The sequence below is a fragment of the Centropristis striata genome, chromosome 18 (genome assembly GCF_030273125.1).
Source record: "Centropristis striata isolate RG_2023a ecotype Rhode Island chromosome 18, C.striata_1.0, whole genome shotgun sequence".
Taxonomy (NCBI): Eukaryota; Metazoa; Chordata; class Actinopteri; order Perciformes; family Serranidae; genus Centropristis; species Centropristis striata.
Genome location: NC_081534.1, coordinates 30,835,894 through 30,857,095, shown reverse-complemented (window position 1 = coordinate 30,857,095; position 21,202 = coordinate 30,835,894). Strand labels below are relative to the sequence as shown.

General features: G+C 41.1%; 3 protein-coding genes across 6 annotated transcripts in view; 1 reads left to right on the top strand and 2 right to left on the bottom strand.

The window, feature by feature from the left end:
• The window catches only part of LOC131990823 (uncharacterized), an 80,653-nt gene that overhangs the window by 12,956 nt on the left and 46,495 nt on the right, over window positions 1-21,202 (top strand). The gene's annotated exons all lie outside the window — the stretch shown is intronic.
• Window positions 654-9,023, bottom strand: LOC131990819 (cytochrome P450 2K1-like). Of its 3 annotated transcripts, none has more exons than XM_059355964.1 (9): window positions 8,805-9,023; window positions 8,534-8,696; window positions 6,744-6,893; window positions 6,472-6,632; window positions 5,870-6,049; window positions 3,965-4,106; window positions 2,864-3,048; window positions 1,270-1,411; window positions 654-1,181 (listed from the first exon to the last, which is right to left on the bottom strand). In XM_059355964.1, the coding sequence occupies exons 1-9, from the start codon at window positions 9,006-9,008 to the stop codon at window positions 994-996; spliced, it is 1,515 nt and encodes a 504-aa protein (XP_059211947.1). In that variant the 5' UTR covers window positions 9,009-9,023; the 3' UTR covers window positions 654-993. The 3 variants fall into 3 exon arrangements, with proteins under 3 accessions (XP_059211947.1, XP_059211949.1, XP_059211948.1); XM_059355966.1 differs by having other exon boundaries at window positions 6,595-6,632; XM_059355965.1 differs by having other exon boundaries at window positions 6,472-6,590.
• On the bottom strand, window positions 12,656-21,041 carry LOC131990820 (cytochrome P450 2K1-like). Of its 2 annotated transcripts, none has more exons than XM_059355967.1 (9): window positions 20,823-21,041; window positions 20,552-20,714; window positions 18,762-18,911; window positions 18,488-18,648; window positions 17,886-18,065; window positions 15,972-16,113; window positions 14,871-15,055; window positions 13,277-13,418; window positions 12,656-13,188 (listed from the first exon to the last, which is right to left on the bottom strand). In XM_059355967.1, exons 1-9 carry the CDS (start codon window positions 21,024-21,026, stop codon window positions 13,001-13,003), a joined length of 1,515 nt encoding a protein of 504 aa, XP_059211950.1. In that variant the 5' UTR covers window positions 21,027-21,041; the 3' UTR covers window positions 12,656-13,000. The 2 variants fall into 2 exon arrangements, with proteins under 2 accessions (XP_059211950.1, XP_059211951.1); XM_059355968.1 differs by having other exon boundaries at window positions 18,488-18,606.

Genomic DNA, 21,202 nt, shown 5'->3' with positions numbered 1-21,202 from the left:
GGCTCATTGTCATGAAATGCCAGCATCGATTACTTTTTAGCCATTCATTGTTTGGAAAGGAACAGAATATGTTTACTTAACCTGAGCTGGTCACGGTGACTCTGACGCAGCAAAATTCATGGAAAAATGTCCAGATTAACCTTGACAGACTTGTGATTGGAAATTACCACACATGGTATTAGGCCTGTCAAGATAACACATTTTTTAGGACAATGTATTTTCCCAGAAACTATCACGTAACTAACGTCTTATCGATGTTGTTTTAGTCTTATAACGATATTAGAGCATAATAAGTACATCCTTTTCCACAGCAATTAATTTTTAAATCTCGAGAATATCAAACATTGGAATTTAAATGTGGGAAAGAAATATTAAAATATCTGAGATAAATAAAACATGAATAAGTAAACTACAACCAAAACAAATAAAATAGACTTTCAGATGATGTTGTAACCCTGGTAAATGATGAACTGTACAGGGTTACATTCAACTCGAATGACCTGACATGCATCAGTGTCAAAGGTTTCTGTAGTAAATGTTTTATATGAGGGTGAGACATTGTTCTCTGTGACTATCGGAAGAAACATTTTTATTCAACTTTAAAGTTTGCAAAAATAAAGTTAGTCATGCTTTTAGGCCTCACTTCTTGCAACCTTTTTTTCCTCAAGAACAGGTTTGAATGATTTCTTGCGTATGCTTTGGCTCCACTAGACTCAGTTTTCCAGTGAAATCCAATTTTTGCAATTCCAAGACTACTTAGGGACATCAGTGGGCAGAAATATTAAAATAGAAGGGAAAGAGGAAAAAACTAGATGGTTCCTTTTTCACCAGCTGGGAATAAATGTAACAGCAGGAGGATATGGTTTCTGAAGGTATTTGCCGATGAAATAAGCAGTTCTGAGAGAGTATACTGGCTCCTCCACACTGCTTATATTACAGATTATAGGTTGCATAACAAAGTGTAATTCAGGGTACTTAGACAAGCCGTTCTACTCAAATACAGGCGACAGCACGCAGTTTATGAGGTGAAGGGGTGAGGGTGAAGCCAACACTTGGAGTCAGATCCAGATCGTCCTCTGAAACTCCAGGAGGAGGACTGAAGCGAAAGTACTGCAGGAGGGTGGTGAAGAAGATGAAGAGCTCCATCCTGGCCAGACTCTCTCCGAGACAAACCCTGCGACCTGCGAGACAGAGGAAAGAAAAAAAAAACATGACTCTCCTCTGTGAATAACTGAGCAGAAAGAGGAAGTGATGCTTCAGCTCACAAACCTGCAGAAAAGGCCATGAAGGCATCTCGCTTCACAAACTTCCCGTCTTTGTCCAGGAAGTGAGCAGGATGAAAGCTGCGTGGCTTCTCCCACTCGCTCTCATCGTACAGGACGGACGCCAGCAGAGGATACACTGTGGTTCCCTGTAGACAGTACAATCGGTGAAAAATTGCACATGCCAAGCTGTCTGTTCAAACTAAATCAAAACTTACACGGAGCATAAATATGAAGTATTTTCACATTTTGTATCCTGGACCGTAGGGCTGGGCGATATGGACCAAAAGTCATATCCCGATATATTTAGGCTGAATATCGATATACGATATATATTCCGATATTTTTATCACAAAGTGAGAGCAAATGTTCAATCAAAGTCAAAGCCAAATATGAAACTCGGGCTGCAAGCAGCAGTGAACGGGCCCTCGCACCCAACGCGTGTCGGGGAGCTGGCCGGTCCCGGCAGGCACTGCGGTGGTTTCAGACATTGAAAATGTCATGTCAATTGAAAAGAAGTTTGTAGTATGAGGCTGATTTCCTGTTTTCAGTAGGGGGCGCTATGACTTTAACTGCATGTTGAGATAGGGATGTGTTCAGGCAATGGACTCTTATGAATCATAACAAATTTTGGGCAGATTGGACAATGTATGGTGAAGTTACAACAACCTGTTTCATGGCGTAGATGGTCAGCACGGCAACAGCATGCAATAAAAAAGACAAAAGCTTCACGATCTAGCATCATGGAGGAGTTAAGTCTCTGCTGTTCTGATTTGAGATGGATCTGTTCAACCGATGTGGAGCAGGACATCACAGTATAAAACATGTCACTTCCTGTTGACAGCAGGAGGCGCTATGACTATGATTCAAAATGGTCCTGCAGATGTCTTCAGGCCGTGATTTGTATCAAACCTAAGAAGTTTGGAAAACATCTGAACATGTGTAGTGGATTAACAGCAGATTCTTATGTCATGCCGTTACATCGAATTTGGTTGTGCCGCCAAGGCCACGCCCCCCAGTCAAAAGTTATAATTCTCACAGTGAAGCATCATGCACTCCTTAAGGCTGTTCTGACAAAGTTTTAGGTGGATCAGATCAACCACCTCGGAGAAGAACATCAAAGTATAGAGACAATAACTTCCTGAAGCAGGTAGGGGGCGCTGTGACTATAACTCATAATTGTCACAAAGATGTCTTCAGGCCGGATCTTTGATCATACGTGAGAGGTTTGGATAAGATTGGACAATATTCACTCATCTTTAAAACTACTCCCTCTTTTATGGCGATAGAGTGAAATTTGAGTCTCGCCCTTTGATAAAAAGTTAAAAGCTTCGCAATTTATCTTTGTACATGTCTTATGAGTGGACTGACAAGATTTGAAGCCGGTCGGGTTAAATCTCTAGGAGGAGTTTGTCAAAGTATGACACGTGGACATTTTGAAAAATGGCCATACAAATCAAAATGGCCGACTATCTGGTGAGTTTACGATATGGGTCCTCTTGACTTTTTTGTTTGTCTGGTAGGGTTCTATATGCCTACCGAATTTCATAAATTTTTGTCAATATTGGAGCTCAGGAAATAATGTAGGGAGCACTACAGACCTTTTTGATGAAGTGACCCTGGAAAGTGACGTCTTGGGTGGTTTTGTGAGGAAGTGACAAGGGGAGGATGTTGGACAGTCTCTGCGTCTCATGGATGACGGCATTGGTGAAGGGCAGGATCTTCCTGTCCTCCACCTGCACCTGACGACTTCCTATCACCCTTTTCAGCTCCTCCTGGACCTGGTCTTGGGCATGAAAGCATTGAATTGAGTTTTGTGTTGGGCCTCGCAACGGGGCGTCAAATATATTGGGGTATCTGGTGATATAAATAATGCCAATTCACCTAAATCAGTCTCATAAAGTTACTAAACTATCAATTTGGAACACTGATTATTAGGGAGAACTGGCTCCCTTATAGCAGACCAATGGACCACCTGTAGTGTCAAGGTCCCTTGACCAATGAGGTAACCTGGAAGGTGACGTAAATGCAGAGCATTCTGGGCGGGAAGTTCTTGAGAGGACACAAAATGGTGGTGACCTGCCATTTTGTGAGTTGACTCAGAAAGCGGTTTCATTTAATCCACAAATGTTAAAGTCCACAAATGAACACAAGATTCACCTGTGGCACGATCGCAACAATTGTGTTGGCAAAGCAAATATTTTTGCTCAGACTGTAAACATCCCAACATCATCTTGTTTGGCTCTCAACGAAGGCGGTCGCATTTTTCTCTCCTCTCCCTTCCCTTATCTTCCCTGCTTCCCCTCGTCTGGTCTGGTCTATTGTCTTATACTTTGGGAGACTCTCTCCCGGTGCTCTCCAAAACAAAAATCATGGATTTGATCAACTGGTCTTTCGGCGTAATTGACACCATCTTCTTGACGAGAAGCCTGGGTTTGGGGGAGCCCACCTGTCCTGCCGGGATGTATGCAGCTGGGTAAATGATGGACGCGTGGGAGAGGTGGCGGGTCTTGTGCCTGGCGGCTCTTCCATGCCTGTCTTCCTGTCCTGTCCACCCCTTTGTCATATTGTATGTATGTTTATGTATGGAAGGGTTGATGGTCATTTCGTTGTCCTAGTACTTGTTACTCTGTTCAATGACAATATTGTTTAATCTTAATCTCATCTAATTTTATTGCGAGCATGTATATTAAGCTTGTTACCTTGTATTTTCGGATACTTGGCCAGGAGAAGGAGTCCCCACCTCAGTGTGCTTGCTGTCGTGTCCGTGCCGGCAGTGAAGAGGTTAATCACTGTCGTCCTGAGGTTTTTGTCGTTGAAGTGACTGTTTGTAATCCCAGATTCCTGCAGGTAGAGATTAGTCCAGTTATTCAAACAAATCCAAAACTCTGACAGACCATTCATTCGTGCTCTCATTTACCTTTACCCGTCTTGACATTTCCCTGTTGTGGGACTAATAAATGAAATCTTTATCTTAACCTAAGCTGCATGTCTTTGGACAGTAGGAGGAAGCCGGAGGACCAGAGAGATTCCCCTTGTTGACACGGGGAGAACATGCAAACCACAGCCCTGCAGCCGCAGCATGCAAAACCGTACCTGCCCCTTCCTCCCTGGCACATATATGAATATATGAAAAATATACTGAATTCCTGATATACTGATATCGCCACTTGGGTTACAAAGGCACGGAACATTTCTGGTTGATGCAGGACTGATCCAAAATCTACACAGTAGAGCCGCAAGCTGGATTTGAACCCGCGACCCTCTTGCTATAAGGCAACAGTGCTACGCACAGTGTAGCCCCTGTTTTGTAATTATTAAGGGTGTTTCCATTTCAGTCCAAATGGTAAATGGGGTGCACATAGCATTTTTATCCAAAGCGCTTTAAACTACACACTACGCTCATTTACCCATTCATACACAATTCATACTGGTGGCCGAGGCTACCAGTGCACACTGGTGCCACCATTGGGAATTCATTCACACACCAATGAACGCAGCATCGGGAGCAATTTAGGGTTCAGTATCTTGCTCAAGGACACTTCAACACGTAGCTGCCATGGTCGGGGATCGAACCACCAACCTTCCGGTCACTGGACGCCCTGCTCTACCAACTGAGCTACAGCCGCCCAGAATGAGACGGGTCTCACTCGCCCTTATATGAATATGAGCCGTCCTGAGAAGTCTTATTGACGGGACTTCTTTTTGGCCATATGGAAGAGCATGGCTGTTTTGCTCCCCTGAAAAAAGCCTGGTTACTGATTGGATAGAACGCTAAGCAGGATGTGACATAGTACTCGACGCCATAACAGCACGCACCATTTGTAAAAGCCGGCGAAGCAGTGTTGCCAACTTATTGACTTGGTTGCTATATTTAGCGACTTTTCAGACCCCCTTAGCGACTATTTTTCAAAAAAGCAACTGGTGACAAATCCAGCGGGGGCTCACGATCATGATGTTTATGATCAGAGGAGACGCTTTGCATAATTAGCCATGGTGGTTTGTTTATGATCAGCTGCTTACGTTGTGCACAGTTATTGACGGCGGCCACAGTTGCATCTTCCGTGTTCAATCCGTCGTGTATGTGACGTCACGGTTGAAACTGCCGCTAAGCGATTACGCAACAACTGAAAACCATATGTCACCTCTGGAGTCTCGTAAATCCCTCTGGGGGGCTTTTTGTAGTGGAAACACGCTGAGTGAGCAGACATTTGAGAGGGCATGGCCTGAGACTTTCTTGGTGGCCACTCTTCCCCCTAAAGGAAACACAGCTTTTGTTGCAATCATTTAGGTAGGAGTAGTGATGGTTTGGTTGGTTGCACAGTCTGAGTCAATGGTCAATGGGACATGTATCTGATCCCTCACTAGCTTCCCACCAGACCCACAGCAAAAGCACCGGGCTGTGAAACATTTTTAATATTGTGGTCCCAGCCAGAACTGAACTGTTTGGTCACAAGTTTTGCGTGGATGAGGGGTGGATCTTATATGAATTAATTGAATACAAAGAGAATATAATAAGTAGGACCTTGTCTACGTTAAATCAAACATAATTTGTTGAATGTTGGTTCTCATTAGCTGCTCTGATAGGTGATAAAAGATTTCCCAACCTCCAGAGTTTGCTTTCGTCTCAGAAAGGCGTCCACGAAGCCTCTGCACATCTGTGGATTGAATGTCTCCTTCAAATGGCCGAGCAGCCTCATGTTCTGCTCCACGGTGGCAGTATTTGACCTCAAAAATTCATTCCTTTTAGACAAAAATCTGCCGATCCACGGGAACAGGTTATACACCTATTAAGAAACATATACAGTCATGGAAAAAATGATTAGACCACTCTTGTTTTCTCTAATAGCTTGTTAATTTTAATGCCTGGTACAACTAAAGGTACATTTGTTTCAAGGTTCATTTGAGAGCTGATATCTAGACATTTTCCATGGTTTTCTTGATAATGATTTTGGTTATTATCAAGAAAACCATGGAAAATGTCTAGATATCAGCTCTTAAATTAAACTCTTATGAGCTATTATTGTTAACATTATATTTGTCCAAAGAAATGTACCTTTAGTTGTACCAGGCATTAAAATGAACAAGAAATTGAAAACAATGGACTAATAATATTTCCCGTGACTGTATCAGGATGTTATACAAGTCTTGAAAATGAAAGTGAACTATGTCTTAATCTTGAAGTCATAATCGATGTATGAAAGGCCACCTGTGCTGATGCAGAGCCCAAAAGTTGAACGTTCCAGTTTGCTCGAGCCACCATGGTTGTGAACTCTGGATCGTCATATTCAAATCTGTAGCCATACACCATGGAGCAGATGATGTTACCTACCGCACAAGTTATTGGCTGATTCATATCAAAAGCTTCTCCTGCAACACAACAGAAATGTGTGTGGGGGGGGGGGGGGGGGGGACTCAAAAACAGAGGATTGGAAAATATTGTTATTCAGTGCATATTATTGGTTATAATTCTGCCTTTACCTTTAAATGTCTTCAACATCTCTTTCAGTTTGTCACACTCCTCAATGATTTTGTCCTCAATTGCACTCTTGCCCATTCCGAAGTCTTTGAGGTTTATCAAAGCAAAACGCCTTAGGTCTTTCCACTCTTCACCATTGGACCATATAACCCCTGAGTGTTTCAATAAAACATGTTAACAAGTCAGCTGAGTGATATTGAAAGGAGTAGGGTTGCAAAATGTTGGGAAACTTCAAAGTTGGAAACTTTTCATGGGAATTAACGAGAATTTATGGGAATAAAAAGGAATAAACTGGGAATTTACAAAAGCGAAGGTTGGAACTTAAATATAGTTGGGAATAGGGATTGGAATAATGAATCAATGATCGGTTAGTGGTCGTTAAGGATTTGGTCGATCACGTGGAATTTTTAATCAATGTTTTTTTTTATTTATTTATTTTATCTCTGACTGTGTATTAGTATCACTGAACTGAAACACAGCTGAGCCTTCAGTTCGTGGCCGTATGTCAATAAGCCAATGAGCTGAGAATTAAGTGGATAAAGCTACAGTTTGCAAACTGAAAGTTGCAATAACAATTATAAAACACAAAGAAATGAAAGTATTAATTAAAGCAAAACGAGCTTACTGTATCAAACCTTGCATGAATTACTGAGTATACTTTCATCCTAAGCTTATTTAAACACAAAACACATTTAAATATGCAAGATTACTGTGAAAACTAACCTCATGCCTCTTCGGGGGCTAATACATAGAACTCCTTGACGTTAACTTTACAGTTTAATCTCACTGAGTTAGTTTTACGATCGACAGGATCAAGTCTCTTTTCGTCCTACTATCTAATATCTTTTATTTAACCCATGTTTGCATAGTGAATAATCAATTAATTGATTGTTAACGTTATAAATGTTTGGGTTGGTAGGTTTCTTCCAAACGCCCATCCCTAGTTGGGAAAATATACTTTTGCATAATCTTGACTAAAACAACTAGATTTCATGCAAGTAGACTTGGATATAGAAGAAGAAGAAGAAGATTACTTTATTAATCCCACAATGGGGAAATTCAACCTCTGCAATTAACCCATCCTTTTTTACACACAAGTGAACACACCATGCAAAGAGCAGTGGGCAGCACATTACTGCGCCCGGGAAGCTGTGCAGGGGGGTGAAGTGCCTTCCTCAAGGGCACTTCAGTCCCAGACCTGTCAGTATCGGAATTTGAACCGGCGACTCACCAATTAAAAACCGATTCCTAACCTCTAGGCCACGGACTGCTATCTGCTATTCAAAAATATTAACAATATTATTAAATAATATTTAAAAATATTGATACTTTTAAACGTCAACAAAAATCTTTTTAATCTGGCTCTTATTTAGTCCCCTGTAGAGGCCATTCCCCATATAAATGTCACGCCCCATGTAGAGGCTACATCTCCTGTAGAGCCCACGCCTCCTATATCCACTGTGCTTTCTTCCATCACATGTTCAATTCATTTATATGTTGATTGGGACTGATGACTGTTGATTGGGAAAAAAATGTATTTCATTTTTGAATGATTTGGGTCGGGAGAGATGAGTAATATTTAACTCAACATTCATATTTTTGTTTCATGAAATAATTGATTGTTCAATAAAATAATTACTGCTAATTACAAATAAATCTTTTGGAATGTCATGTTTTTATGATTTTGAACATTTCCGAAATTTCCCATCTCAACTTCCCATGAAAAGTTTCTGGAAATATACTGAAAAATGTTCCACCCCTTTGCAACCCTAACAAGTAGTCCTTTCCTTACCGTTTCCTTTGGTAACATCTTTTAAAATTCTCACTTGATCTCTGTCCCCAAACTCTTCCGAGTGATTGACAAGTGCCTCCTTCACTGTCTTGTATCCTGCCAGGACCACAACTTTCTTTGGTCCTAAATAGATGGTGAACACTGATCCATATGTCTGGGAAAGCTAAAAAAAACAATAACATTATAAAGTCAGGACATTTCATGATGAAGAAAACAAGAAGAGAGAGAGCTGCCTGACGAGCAGAAACAAACAAAAAAAAGAAAGCCTCACCTTTAGTAGTGAGTGGTAGAGTCTCTTGAGATCCAGCTGCAGAAGGTTCCCCAGTATGGGAAGTGGTTTTGGTCCTGGTGGTCCCTTCCTGTCGTCCTGGAAGCTGGAGCAGGAAGAGATGACGTAGAAAAGCAGCAGGACCACCAGAGCCCCCAACAGGGAGACGTAGCTGGACACCTGGAGCAACAGATCTAATATCCCCATGATTCAAAAAAGGAAAGATGTCCTGGTCAGTCTGTCCTGCTGCCCTTGTCTCTATGAGCATTCTGGTTAACCGAGACGTCTTTTATAGCAGCCAGTGAGTGAAACAGCCCAGTCCAAAGGAAGGGAAAGTTCATCCACCAAAAACAACAACTAAATTGTAGTGCAAGGTGCAAATCTCAAAAGTTGCCAGATACAAATCATATACGATATATGAAATTAGAAATAATTAAAAATATTTTATAAATAATTAAATTACAACCAAAACAAATAAAATAGACTTTAAGGCTCTTTTTAAAAAAAAAATACTGAAAAATATATAGAAATTTTAGAAAATACAGATGTTTTATTTTCTAAACATTATTTAGATATATAAATAATAAAAAATGTACAACAAAATAAAAATCAACCATGAATCTAAATTGTTGTGCAGAGTGCCAATCTCAACAGTTGCCAAATACAAATCATATACGATATATGGTATTAGAAAAATAATAATAATAAGTACACGCGTGTCGGGCATGCTGCCGTCGGGGTTTGTGCGTTACAGGGGCCAGTCTATACCACCCCTATGAATTTCATTGCCTTAAGTGTTATGGTCTGGGCACAGTGGCACTTATTAAATTAAACTGCCGCCACAGCGCCACCTAGGGGCCGATCAATAAAACCTTCAAGGGTTATCCTCAGGAGGGCATTGACAATAAGTCTACCAAGTTTGGTGTTAATCCGACCAACCGATTTGGAGATATATAATACTTCAATTTAAAGAGCGCCACCTAGTGGTAATCGCCCAAAATTTTTCAGCGAGCCTCAGGGGCTCATGGGGAAGTAGTAACCTGAGTTTCATGTCATTCAGACACACCAATGTGGAGATATGCAACACTTTGTGTTTTGTGTTGATAATAGCGCCACCTGCAGGAAGTTGTTATTTAATAACTTGAGTATTCTTTGGGTAATCAAAATTCTTTTAATAACTTTTTGTCATGAGGGTCCATAGATGCTGTGTGCAAAGTTTGGTGCAAAACGATGAAATTGCCTAGGAGGAGTTCGAAAAAGTAGGTTTGTGACATTTCGCGAATTTGCGAAAAAAAACGGTAGGCGAAAATGGGAGTGGCTTATATCACGAGATTCAGCACAACTCAGTGAACGCGTGGATATAAGATTTTTGAATGTGCGATAAAGTATGTGGGAGTTATTAGCCTAAATGCGTTTTCCTTTATTATAGCGCCACCTAGTGGTGGAAATTCAGGATGACAATAGATTATAAAATTTTTCACCAGGTGTGACTTATATTTAAAGTTTCATGAGTTTTGGAGTATGTTCAGGCAGTGAAAAATGCGATCATTTGGGAAGAAGAATAAAAAAAAGTACACGCGTGTCGGGGCATGCTGCCGTCGGGGTTTGTGCGTTACAGGGACCAGTCTATACCACCCCTATGAATTTCATTGCCTTAAGTCTTATGGTCTGGGCACAGTGGCACTTATTAAATTAAACTGCCGCCAGAGCGCCACCTAGGGGCCGATCAATAAAATCTTCCAAGGTTATCCTCAGGAAGGCATTGACAATAAGTATACCAAGTTTGGTGTTAATCCAACCAACCGATTTGGAGATATAAAATACTTCAATTTAAAGAGCGCCACCTAGTGGTCATCGCCCAAAATTTTGCAGCGAGCCTCAGGGGCTCATGGGGAAGTAGTAACCTGAGTTTCATGTCCTTCAGACACACCAATGTGGAGATATGCAACACTTCGTGTTTTGTGTTGATAATAGCGCCACCTGCAGGAAGTTGTTATTTAATAACTTGAGTATTCTTTGGGTAATCAAAATTCTTTTAATAACTTTTTGTCATGAGGGTCCATAGATGCTGTGTGCAAAGTTTGGTGCAAAACGATGAAATTGCCTAGGAGGAGTTCGAAAAAATAGGTTTGCGACATTTCGCGAATTTGCGAAAAAAAACGGTAGGCGAAAATGGGAGTGGCCTATATCATGAGATTCAGCACAACTCAGTGAACGCGTGGATATAAGTTTTTTGAATGTGGGATAAAGTATGTGGGAGTTATTAGCCTAAACGCACTTTCCTTCATTATAGCGCCACCTAGTGGTGGAAATTCAGGATGACAATAGATTATAAAATTTTTCACCATGTGTGACTTATATTTAAAGTTTCATGAGTTTTGGGGTATGTTCAGGCAGTGAAAAATGCAATCATTTGGGGGGAAGAAAAAAAATAAAAATAAAAAGAATAATCATTCGAAATACAATAGGGACCTCGCAGGTCGTTGCCTGCTCGGGCCCTAACAATGTAACAAAGTACATTTACTCAAGTACTGTCTTTAGTACAACTATGCCGGACTTTCCGTGTGTATTTCCATTTATGTAACTTTATACTTCTATTTCACTACATTTTAAAGACAAATATTCACTACATTTAGCTCGTGATTCAACATTGTTTATGAATTAAACCGCATAACAGTATATTAAGTAGTTAAAATCAGTTGTTACCTTGACACCAGTAAAATGCATCAAACAATAATAAACAAACAATACATATGGAATATATGGAAAAAAAATCTGACTTGGGTCCATTCTGCATAAAGAGAACTTTTATTACTTTAAGTACACTTTGTTGCTGCTACATAAAACATATCCAATATATTTACTTAGACTGTGAGAGTGAGGAGGAGCTTCTATTGTTTCAGCAGTGTGTTAATATTTGCTATCCTGATCAGCAGGACAAATAGGCAGATAGCAAAGTAAGGAACATGACTTTTAGATTCTCATATTGATTTTAAACTTGTTGCAGGTTGACAGAATGCTAATCTGAGAACGCTGCAAGCTTGAGGAACAAAGGATGAGGGCTCGGAGAAAAAAACAAAATAAGTCTTGAGTTTGTCTTTGCTGCAGCAGAATAATAACTGTTCCCATCCTTTTAAAGCCTTTGTAACTTGATGGCACTGATCTAAGCCAGACATGTCTGAAAGGGGGGTAGTTTAGCAACCCATTGGCTCATTGTCATGAAATGCCAGCATCGATTACTTTTAAGCCATACATTGTTTGGAAAGGAACAGAATATGTTTACTTAACCTGAGCTGGTCTCTGGACTCTGACGCAGCAAAATTCATGGAAAAATGTCCAGATTAACCTTGACAGACTTGTGATTGGAAATTACCACACATGGTATTAGGCCTGTCAAGATAACACATTTTTTAGGACAATGTATTTTCCCAGAAACTATCACGTAACTAACGTCTTATCGATGTTGTTTTAGTCTTATAACGATATTAGAGCATAATAAGTACATCCTTTTCCACAGCAATTAATTTTTAAATCTCGAGAATATCAAACATTGGAATTTAAATGTGGGAAAGAAATATTAAAATATCCGAGATAAATAAAACATGAATAAGTAAACTACAACCAAAACAAATAAAATAGACTTTCAGATGATGTTGTAACCCTGGTAAATGATGAACTGTACAGGGTTACATTCAACTCGAATGACCTGACATGCATCAGTGTCAAAGGTTTCTGTAGTAAATGTTTTATATGAGGGTGAGACATTGTTCTCTGTGACTATCGGAAGAAACATTTTTATTCAACTTTAAAGTTTGCAAAAATAAAGTTAGTCATGCTTTTAGGCCTCACTTCTTGCAACCTTTTTTTCCTCAAGAACAGGTTTGAATGATTTCTTGCGTATGCTTTGGCTCCACTAGACTCAGTTTTCCAGTGAAATCCAATTTTTGCAATTCCAAGACTACTTAGGGACATCAGTGGGCAGAAATATTAAAATAGAAGGGAAAGAGGAAAAAACTAGATGGTTCCTTTTTCACCAGCTGGGAATAAATGTAACAGCAGGAGGATATGGTTTCTGAAGGTATTTGCCGATGAAATAAGCAGTTCTGAGAGAGTATACTGGCTCCTCCACACTGCTTATATTACAGATTATAGGTTGCATAACAAAGTGTAATTCAGGGTACTTAGACAAGCCGTTCTACTCAAATACAGGCGACAGCACGCAGTTTATGAGGTGAAGGGGTGAGGGTGAAGCCAACACTTGGAGTCAGATCCAGATCGTCCTCTGAAACTCCAGGAGGAGGACTGAAGCGAAAGTACTGCAGGAGGGTGGTGAAGAAGATGAAGAGCTCCATCCTGGCCAGACTCTCTCCGAGACAAACCCTGCGACCTGCGAGACAGAGGAAAGAAAAAAAAAACATGACTCTCCTCTGTGAATAACTGAGCAGAAAGAGGAAGTGATGCTTCAGCTCACAAACCTGCAGAAAAGGCCATGAAGGCATCTCGCTTCACAAACTTCCCGTCTTTGTCCAGGAAGTGAGCAGGATGAAAGCTGCGTGGCTTCTCCCACTCGCTCTCATCGTACAGGACGGACGCCAGCAGAGGATACACTGTGGTTCCCTGTAGACAGTACAATCGGTGAAAAATTGCACATGCCAAGCTGTCTGTTCAAACTAAATCAAAACTTACACGGAGCATAAATATGAAGTATTTTCACATTTTGTATCCTGGACCGTAGGGCTGGGCGATATGGACCAAAAGTCATATCCCGATATATTTAGGCTGAATATCGATATACGATATATATTCCGATATTTTTATCACAAAGTGAGAGCAAATGTTCAATCAAAGTCAAAGCCAAATATGAAACTCGGGCTGCAAGCAGCAGTGAACGGGCCCTCGCACCCAACGCGTGTCGGGGAGCTGGCCGGTCCCGGCAGGCACTGCGGTGGTTTCAGACATTGAAAATGTCATGTCAATTGAAAAGAAGTTTGTAGTATGAGGCTGATTTCCTGTTTTCAGTAGGGGGCGCTATGACTTTAACTGCATGTTGAGATAGGGATGTGTTCAGGCAATGGACTCTTATGAATCATAACAAATTTTGGGCAGATTGGACAATGTATGGTGAAGTTACAACAACCTGTTTCATGGCGTAGATGGTCAGCACGGCAACAGCATGCAATAAAAAAGACAAAAGCTTCACGATCTAGCATCATGGAGGAGTTAAGTCTCTGCTGTTCTGATTTGAGATGGATCTGTTCAACCGATGTGGAGCAGGACATCACAGTATAAAACATGTCACTTCCTGTTGACAGCAGGAGGCGCTATGACTATGATTCAAAATGGTCCTGCAGATGTCTTCAGGCCGTGATTTGTATCAAACCTAAGAAGTTTGGAAAACATCTGAACATGTGTAGTGGATTAACAGCAGATTCTTATGTCATGCCGTTACATCGAATTTGGTTGTGCCGCCAAGGCCACGCCCCCCAGTCAAAAGTTATAATTCTCACAGTGAAGCATCATGCACTCCTTAAGGCTGTTCTGACAAAGTTTTAGGTGGATCAGATCAACCACCTCGGAGAAGAACATCAAAGTATAGAGACAATAACTTCCTGAAGCAGGTAGGGGGCGCTGTGACTATAACTCATAATTGTCACAAAGATGTCTTCAGGCCGGATCTTTGATCATACGTGAGAGGTTTGGATAAGATTGGACAATATTCACTCATCTTTAAAACTACTCCCTCTTTTATGGCGATAGAGTGAAATTTGAGTCTCGCCCTTTGATAAAAAGTTAAAAGCTTCGCAATTTATCTTTGTACATGTCTTATGAGTGGACTGACAAGATTTGAAGCCGGTCGGGTTAAATCTCTAGGAGGAGTTTGTCAAAGTATGACACGTGGACATTTTGAAAAATGGCCATACAAATCAAAATGGCCGACTATCTGGTGAGTTTACGATATGGGTCCTCTTGACTTTTTTGTTTGTCTGGTAGGGTTCTATATGCCTACCGAATTTCATAAATTTTTGTCAATATTGGAGCTCAGGAAATAATGTAGGGAGCACTACAGACCTTTTTGATGAAGTGACCCTGGAAAGTGACGTCTTGGGTGGTTTTGTGAGGAAGTGACAAGGGGAGGATGTTGGACAGTCTCTGCGTCTCATGGATGACGGCATTGGTGAAGGGCAGGATCTTCCTGTCCTCCACCTGCACCTGACGACTTCCTATCACCCTTTTCAGCTCCTCCTGGACCTGGTCTTGGGCATGAAAGCATTGAATTGAGTTTTGTGTTGGGCCTCGCAACGGGGCGTCAAATATATTGGGGTATCTGGTGATATAAATAATGCCAATTCACCTAAATCAGTCTCATAAAGTTACTAAACTATCAATTTGGAACACTGATTATTAGGGAGAACTGGCTCCCTTATAGCAGACCAATGGACCACCTGTAGTGTCAAGGTCCCTTGACCAATGAGGTAACCTGGAAGGTGACGTAAATGCAGAGCATTCTGGGCGGGAAGTTCTTGAGAGGACACAAAATGGTGGTGACCTGCCATTTTGTGAGTTGACTCAGAAAGCGGTTTCATTTAATCCACAAATGTTAAAGTCCACAAATGAACACAAGATTCACCTGTGGCACGATCGCAACAATTGTGTTGGCAAAGCAAATATTTTTGCTCAGACTGTAAACATCCCAACATCATCTTGTTTGGCTCTCAACGAAGGCGGTCGCATTTTTCTCTCCTCTCCCTTCCCTTATCTTCCCTGCTTCCCCTCGTCTGGTCTGGTCTATTGTCTTATACTTTGGGAGACTCTCTCCCGGTGCTCTCCAAAACAAAAATCATGGATTTGATCAACTGGTCTTTCGGCGTAATTGACACCATCTTCTTGACGAGAAGCCTGGGTTTGGGGGAGCCCACCTGTCCTGCCGGGATGTATGCAGCTGGGTAAATGATGGACGCGTGGGAGAGGTGGCGGGTCTTGTGCCTGGCGGCTCTTCCATGCCTGTCTTCCTGTCCTGTCCACCCCTTTGTCATATTGTATGTATGTTTATGTATGGAAGGGTTGATGGTCATTTCGTTGTCCTAGTACTTGTTACTCTGTTCAATGACAATATTGTTTAATCTTAATCTCATCTAATTTTATTGCGAGCATGTATATTAAGCTTGTTACCTTGTATTTTCGGATACTTGGCCAGGAGAAGGAGTCCCCACCTCAGTGTGCTTGCTGTCGTGTCCGTGCCGGCAGTGAAGAGGTTAATCACTGTCGTCCTGAGGTTTTTGTCGTTGAAGTGACTGTTTGTAATCCCAGATTCCTGCAGGTAGAGATTAGTCCAGTTATTCAAACAAATCCAAAACTCTGACAGACCATTCATTCATGCTCTCATTTACCTTTACCCGTCTTGACATTTCCCTGTTGTGGGACTAATAAATGAAATCTTTATCTTAACCTAAGCTGCATGTCTTTGGACAGTAGGAGGAAGCCGGAGGACCAGAGAGATTCCCCTTGTTGACACGGGGAGAACATGCAAACCACAGCCCTGCAGCCGCAGCATGCAAAACCGTACCTGCCCCTTCCTCCCTGGCACATATATGAATATATGAAAAATATACTGAATTCCTGATATACTGATATCGCCACTTGGGTTACAAAGGCACGGAACATTTCTGGTTGATGCAGGACTGATCCAAAATCTACACAGTAGAGCCGCAAGCTGGATTTGAACCCGCGACCCTCTTGCTATAAGGCAACAGTGCTACGCACAGTGTAGCCCCTGTTTTGTAATTATTAAGGGTGTTTCCATTTCAGTCCAAATGGTAAATGGGGTGCACATAGCATTTTTATCCAAAGCGCTTTAAACTACACACTACGCTCATTTACCCATTCATACACAATTCATACTGGTGGCCGAGGCTACCAGTGCACACTGGTGCCACCATTGGGAATTCATTCACACACCAATGAACGCAGCATCGGGAGCAATTTAGGGTTCAGTATCTTGCTCAAGGACACTTCAACACGTAGCTGCCATGGTCGGGGATCGAACCACCAACCTTCCGGTCACTGGACGCCCTGCTCTACCAACTGAGCTACAGCCGCCCAGAATGAGACGGGTCTCACTCGCCAAAACGCCCCTTATATGAATATGAGCCGTCCTGAGAAGTCTTATTGACGGGACTTCTTTTTGGCCATATGGAAGAGCATGGCTGTTTTGCTCCCCTGAAAAAAGCCTGGTTACTGATTGGATAGAACGCTAAGCAGGATGTGACATAGTACTCGACGCCATAACAGCACGCACCATTTGTAAAAGCCGGCGAAGCAGTGTTGCCAACTTATTGACTTGGTTGCTATATTTAGCGACTTTTCAGACCCCCTTAGCGACTATTTTTCAAAAAAGCAACTGGTGACAAATCCAGCGGGGGCTCACGATCATGATGTTTATGATCAGAGGAGACGCTTTGCATAATTAGCCATGGTGGTTTGTTTATGATCAGCTGCTTACGTTGTGCACAGTTATTGACGGCGGCCACAGTTGCATCTTCCGTGTTCAATCCGTCGTGTATGTGACGTCACGGTTGAAACTGCCGCTAAGCGATTACGCAACAACTGAAAACCATATGTCACCTCTGGAGTCTCGTAAATCCCTCTGGGGGGCTTTTTGTAGTGGAAACACGCTGAGTGAGCAGACATTTGAGAGGGCATGGCCTGAGACTTTCTTGGTGGCCACTCTTCCCCCTAAAGGAAACACAGCTTTTGTTGCAATCATTTAGGTAGGAGTAGTGATGGTTTGGTTGGTTGCACAGTCTGAGTCAATGGTCAATGGGACATGTATCTGATCCCTCACTAGCTTCCCACCAGACCCACAGCAAAAGCACCGGGCTGTGAAACATTTTTAATATTGTGGTCCCAGCCAGAACTGAACTGTTTGGTCACAAGTTTTGCGTGGATGAGGGGTGGATCTTATATGAATTAATTGAATACAAAGAGAATATAATAAGTAGGACCTTGTCTACGTTAAATCAAACATAATTTGTTGAATGTTGGTTCTCATTAGCTGCTCTGATAGGTGATAAAAGATTTCCCAACCTCCAGAGTTTGCTTTCGTCTCAGAAAGGCGTCCACGAAGCCTCTGCACATCTGTGGATTGAATGTCTCCTTCAAATGGCCGAGCAGCCTCATGTTCTGCTCCACGGTGGCAGTATTTGACCTCAAAAATTCATTCCTTTTAGACAAAAATCTTCCGATCCACGGGAACAGGTTATACACCTATTAAGAAACATATACAGTCATGGAAAAAATGATTAGACCACTCTTGTTTTCTCTAATAGCTTGTTAATTTTAATGCCTGGTACAACTAAAGGTACATTTGTTTCAAGGTTCATTTGAGAGCTGATATCTAGACATTTTCCATGGTTTTCTTGATAATGATTTTGGTTATTATCAAGAAAACCATGGAAAATGTCTAGATATCAGCTCTTAAATTAAACTCTTATGAGCTATTATTGTTAACATTATATTTGTCCAAAGAAATGTACCTTTAGTTGTACCAGGCATTAAAATGAACAAGAAATTGAAAACAATGGACTAATAATATTTCCCGTGACTGTATCAGGATGTTATACAAGTCTTGAAAATGAAAGTGAACTATGTCTTAATCTTGAAGTCATAATCGATGTATGAAAGGCCACCTGTGCTGATGCAGAGCCCAAAAGTTGAACGTTCCAGTTTGCTCGAGCCACCATGGTTGTGAACTCTGGATCGTCATATTCAAATCTGTAGCCATACACCATGGAGCAGATGATGTTACCTACCGCACAAGTTATTGGCTGATTCATATCAAAAGCTTCTCCTGCAACACAACAGAAATGTGTGTGGGGGGGGGGGGGGGGGGGGGACTCAAAAACAGAGGATTGGAAAATATTGTTATTCAGTGCATATTATTGGTTATAATTCTGCCTTTACCTTTAAATGTCTTCAACATCTCTTTCAGTTTGTCACACTCCTCAATGATTTTGTCCTCAATTGCACTCTTGCCCATTCCGAAGTCTTTGAGGTTTATCAAAGCAAAACGCCTTAGGTCTTTCCACTCTTCACCATTGGACCATATAACCCCTGAGTGTTTCAATAAAACATGTTAACAAGTCAGCTGAGTGACATTGAAAGGAGTAGGGTTGCAAAATGTTGGGAAACTTCAAAGTTGGAAACTTTTCATGGGAATTAACGAGAATTTATGGGAATAAAAAGGAATAAACTGGGAATTTACAAAAGCGAAGGTTGGAACTTAAATATAGTTGGGAATAGGGATTGGAATAATGAATCAATGATCGGTTAGTGGTCGTTAAGGATTTGGTCGATCACGTGGAATTTTTAATCAATGTTTTTTTTAATTTATTTATTTTATCTCTGACTGTGTATTAGTATCACTGAACTGAAACACAGCTGAGCCTTCAGTTCGTGGCCGTATGTCAATAAGCCAATGAGCTGAGAATTAAGTGGATAAAGCTACAGTTTGCAAACTGAAAGTTGCAATAACAATTATAAAACACAAAGAAATGAAAGTATTAATTAAAGCAAAACGAGCTTACTGTATCAAACCTTGCATGAATTACTGAGTATACTTTCATCCTAAGCTTATTTAAACACAAAACACATTTAAATATGCAAGATTACTGTGAAAACTAACCTCATGCCTCTTCGGGGGCTAATACATAGAACTCCTTGACGTTAACTTTACAGTTTAATCTCACTGAGTTAGTTTTACGATCGACAGGATCAAGTCTCTTTTCGTCCTACTATCTAATATCTTTTATTTAACCCATGTATGCATAGTGAATAATCAATTAATTGATTGTTAACGTTATAAATGTTTGGGTTGGTAGGTTTCTTCCAAACGCCCATCCCTAGTTGGGAAAATATACTTTTGCATAATCTTGACTAAAACAACTAGATTTCATGCAAGTAGACTTGGATATAGAAGAAGAAGAAGAAGATTACTTTATTAATCCCACAATGGGGAAATTCAACCTCTGCAATTAACCCATCCTTTTTTACACACAAGTGAACACACCATGCAAAGAGCAGTGGGCAGCACATTACTGCGCCCGGGAAGCTGTGCAGGGGGGTGAAGTGCCTTCCTCAAGGGCACTTCAGTCCCAGACCTGTCAGTATCGGAATTTGAACCGGCGACTCACCAATTAAAAACCGATTCCTAACCTCTAGGCCACGGACTGCTATCTGCTATTCAAAAATATTAACAATATTATTAAATAATATTTAAAAATATTGATACTTTTAAACGTCAACAAAAATCTTTTTAATCTGGCTCTTATTTAGTCCCCTGTAGAGGCCATTCCCCATATAAATGTCACGCCCCATGTAGAGGCTACATCTCCTGTAGAGCCCACGCCTCCTATATCCACTGTGCTTTCTTCCATCACATGTTCAATTCATTTATATGTTGATTGGGACTGATGACTGTTGATTGGGAAAAAAATGTATTTCATTTTTGAATGATTTGGGTCGGGAGAGATGAGTAATATTTAACTCAACATTCATATTTTTGTTTCATGAAATAATTGATTGTTCAACAAAATAATTACTGCTAATTACAAATAAATCTTTTGGAATGTCATGTTTTTATGATTTTGAACATTTCCGAAATTTCCCATCTCAACTTCCCATGAAAAGTTTCTGGAAATATACTGAAAAATGTTCCACCCCTTTGCAACCCTAACAAGTAGTCCTTTCCTTACCGTTTCCTTTGGTAACATCTTTTAAAATTCTCACTTGATCTCTGTCCCCAAACTCTTCCGAGTGATTGACAAGTGCCTCCTTCACTGTCTTGTATCCTGCCAGGACCACAACTTTCTTTGGTCCTAAATAGATGGTGAACACTGATCCATATGTCTGGGAAAGCTAAAAAAAACAATAACATTATAAAGTCAGGACATTTCATGATAAAGAAAACAAGAAGAGAGAGAGCTGCCTGACGAGCAGAAACAAACAAAAAAAAGAAAGCCTCACCTTTAGTAGTGAGTGGTAGAGTCTCTTGAGATCCAGCTGCAGAAGGTTCCCCAGTATGGGAAGTGGTTTTGGTCCTGGTGGTCCCTTCCTGTCGTCCTGGAAGCTGGAGCAGGAAGAGATGACGTAGAAAAGCAGCAGGACCACCAGAGCCCCCAACAGGGAGACGTAGCTGGACACCTGGAGCAACAGATCTAATATCCCCATGATTCAAAAAAGGAAAGATGTCCTGGTCAGTCTGTCCTGCTGCCCTTGTCTCTATGAGCATTCTGGTTAACCGAGACGTCTTTTATAGCAGCCAGTGAGTGAAACAGCCCAGTCCAAAGGAAGGGAAAGTTCATCCACCAAAAACAACAACTAAATTGTAGTGCAAGGTGCAAATC

Coding starts and splice junctions, on each gene's coding strand:
- LOC131990820 (XM_059355967.1), bottom strand. CDS start 21,026: ATGGGGATATTAGATCTGTTGCTCCAGGTGTCCAGCTACGTCTCCCTG. Junction 15,056..15,971: donor CAAGTATCCGAAAATACAAG/GTAACAAGCTTA, acceptor TTCATGCCCAAG/ACCAGGTCCAGGAGGAGCTG. Junction 13,189..13,276: donor CTTCATGGCCTTTTCTGCAG/GTTTGTGAGCTG, acceptor TCTGTCTCGCAG/GTCGCAGGGTTTGTCTCGGA.
- LOC131990819 (XM_059355964.1), bottom strand. CDS start 9,008: ATGGGGATATTAGATCTGTTGCTCCAGGTGTCCAGCTACGTCTCCCTG. Junction 6,633..6,743: donor GATGTTGAAGACATTTAAAG/GTAAAGGCAGAA, acceptor GTTGTGTTGCAG/GAGAAGCTTTTGATATGAAT. Junction 1,412..2,863: donor AGGGTCACTTCATCAAAAAG/GTCTGTAGTGCT, acceptor TACTGTCTACAG/GGAACCACAGTGTATCCTCT.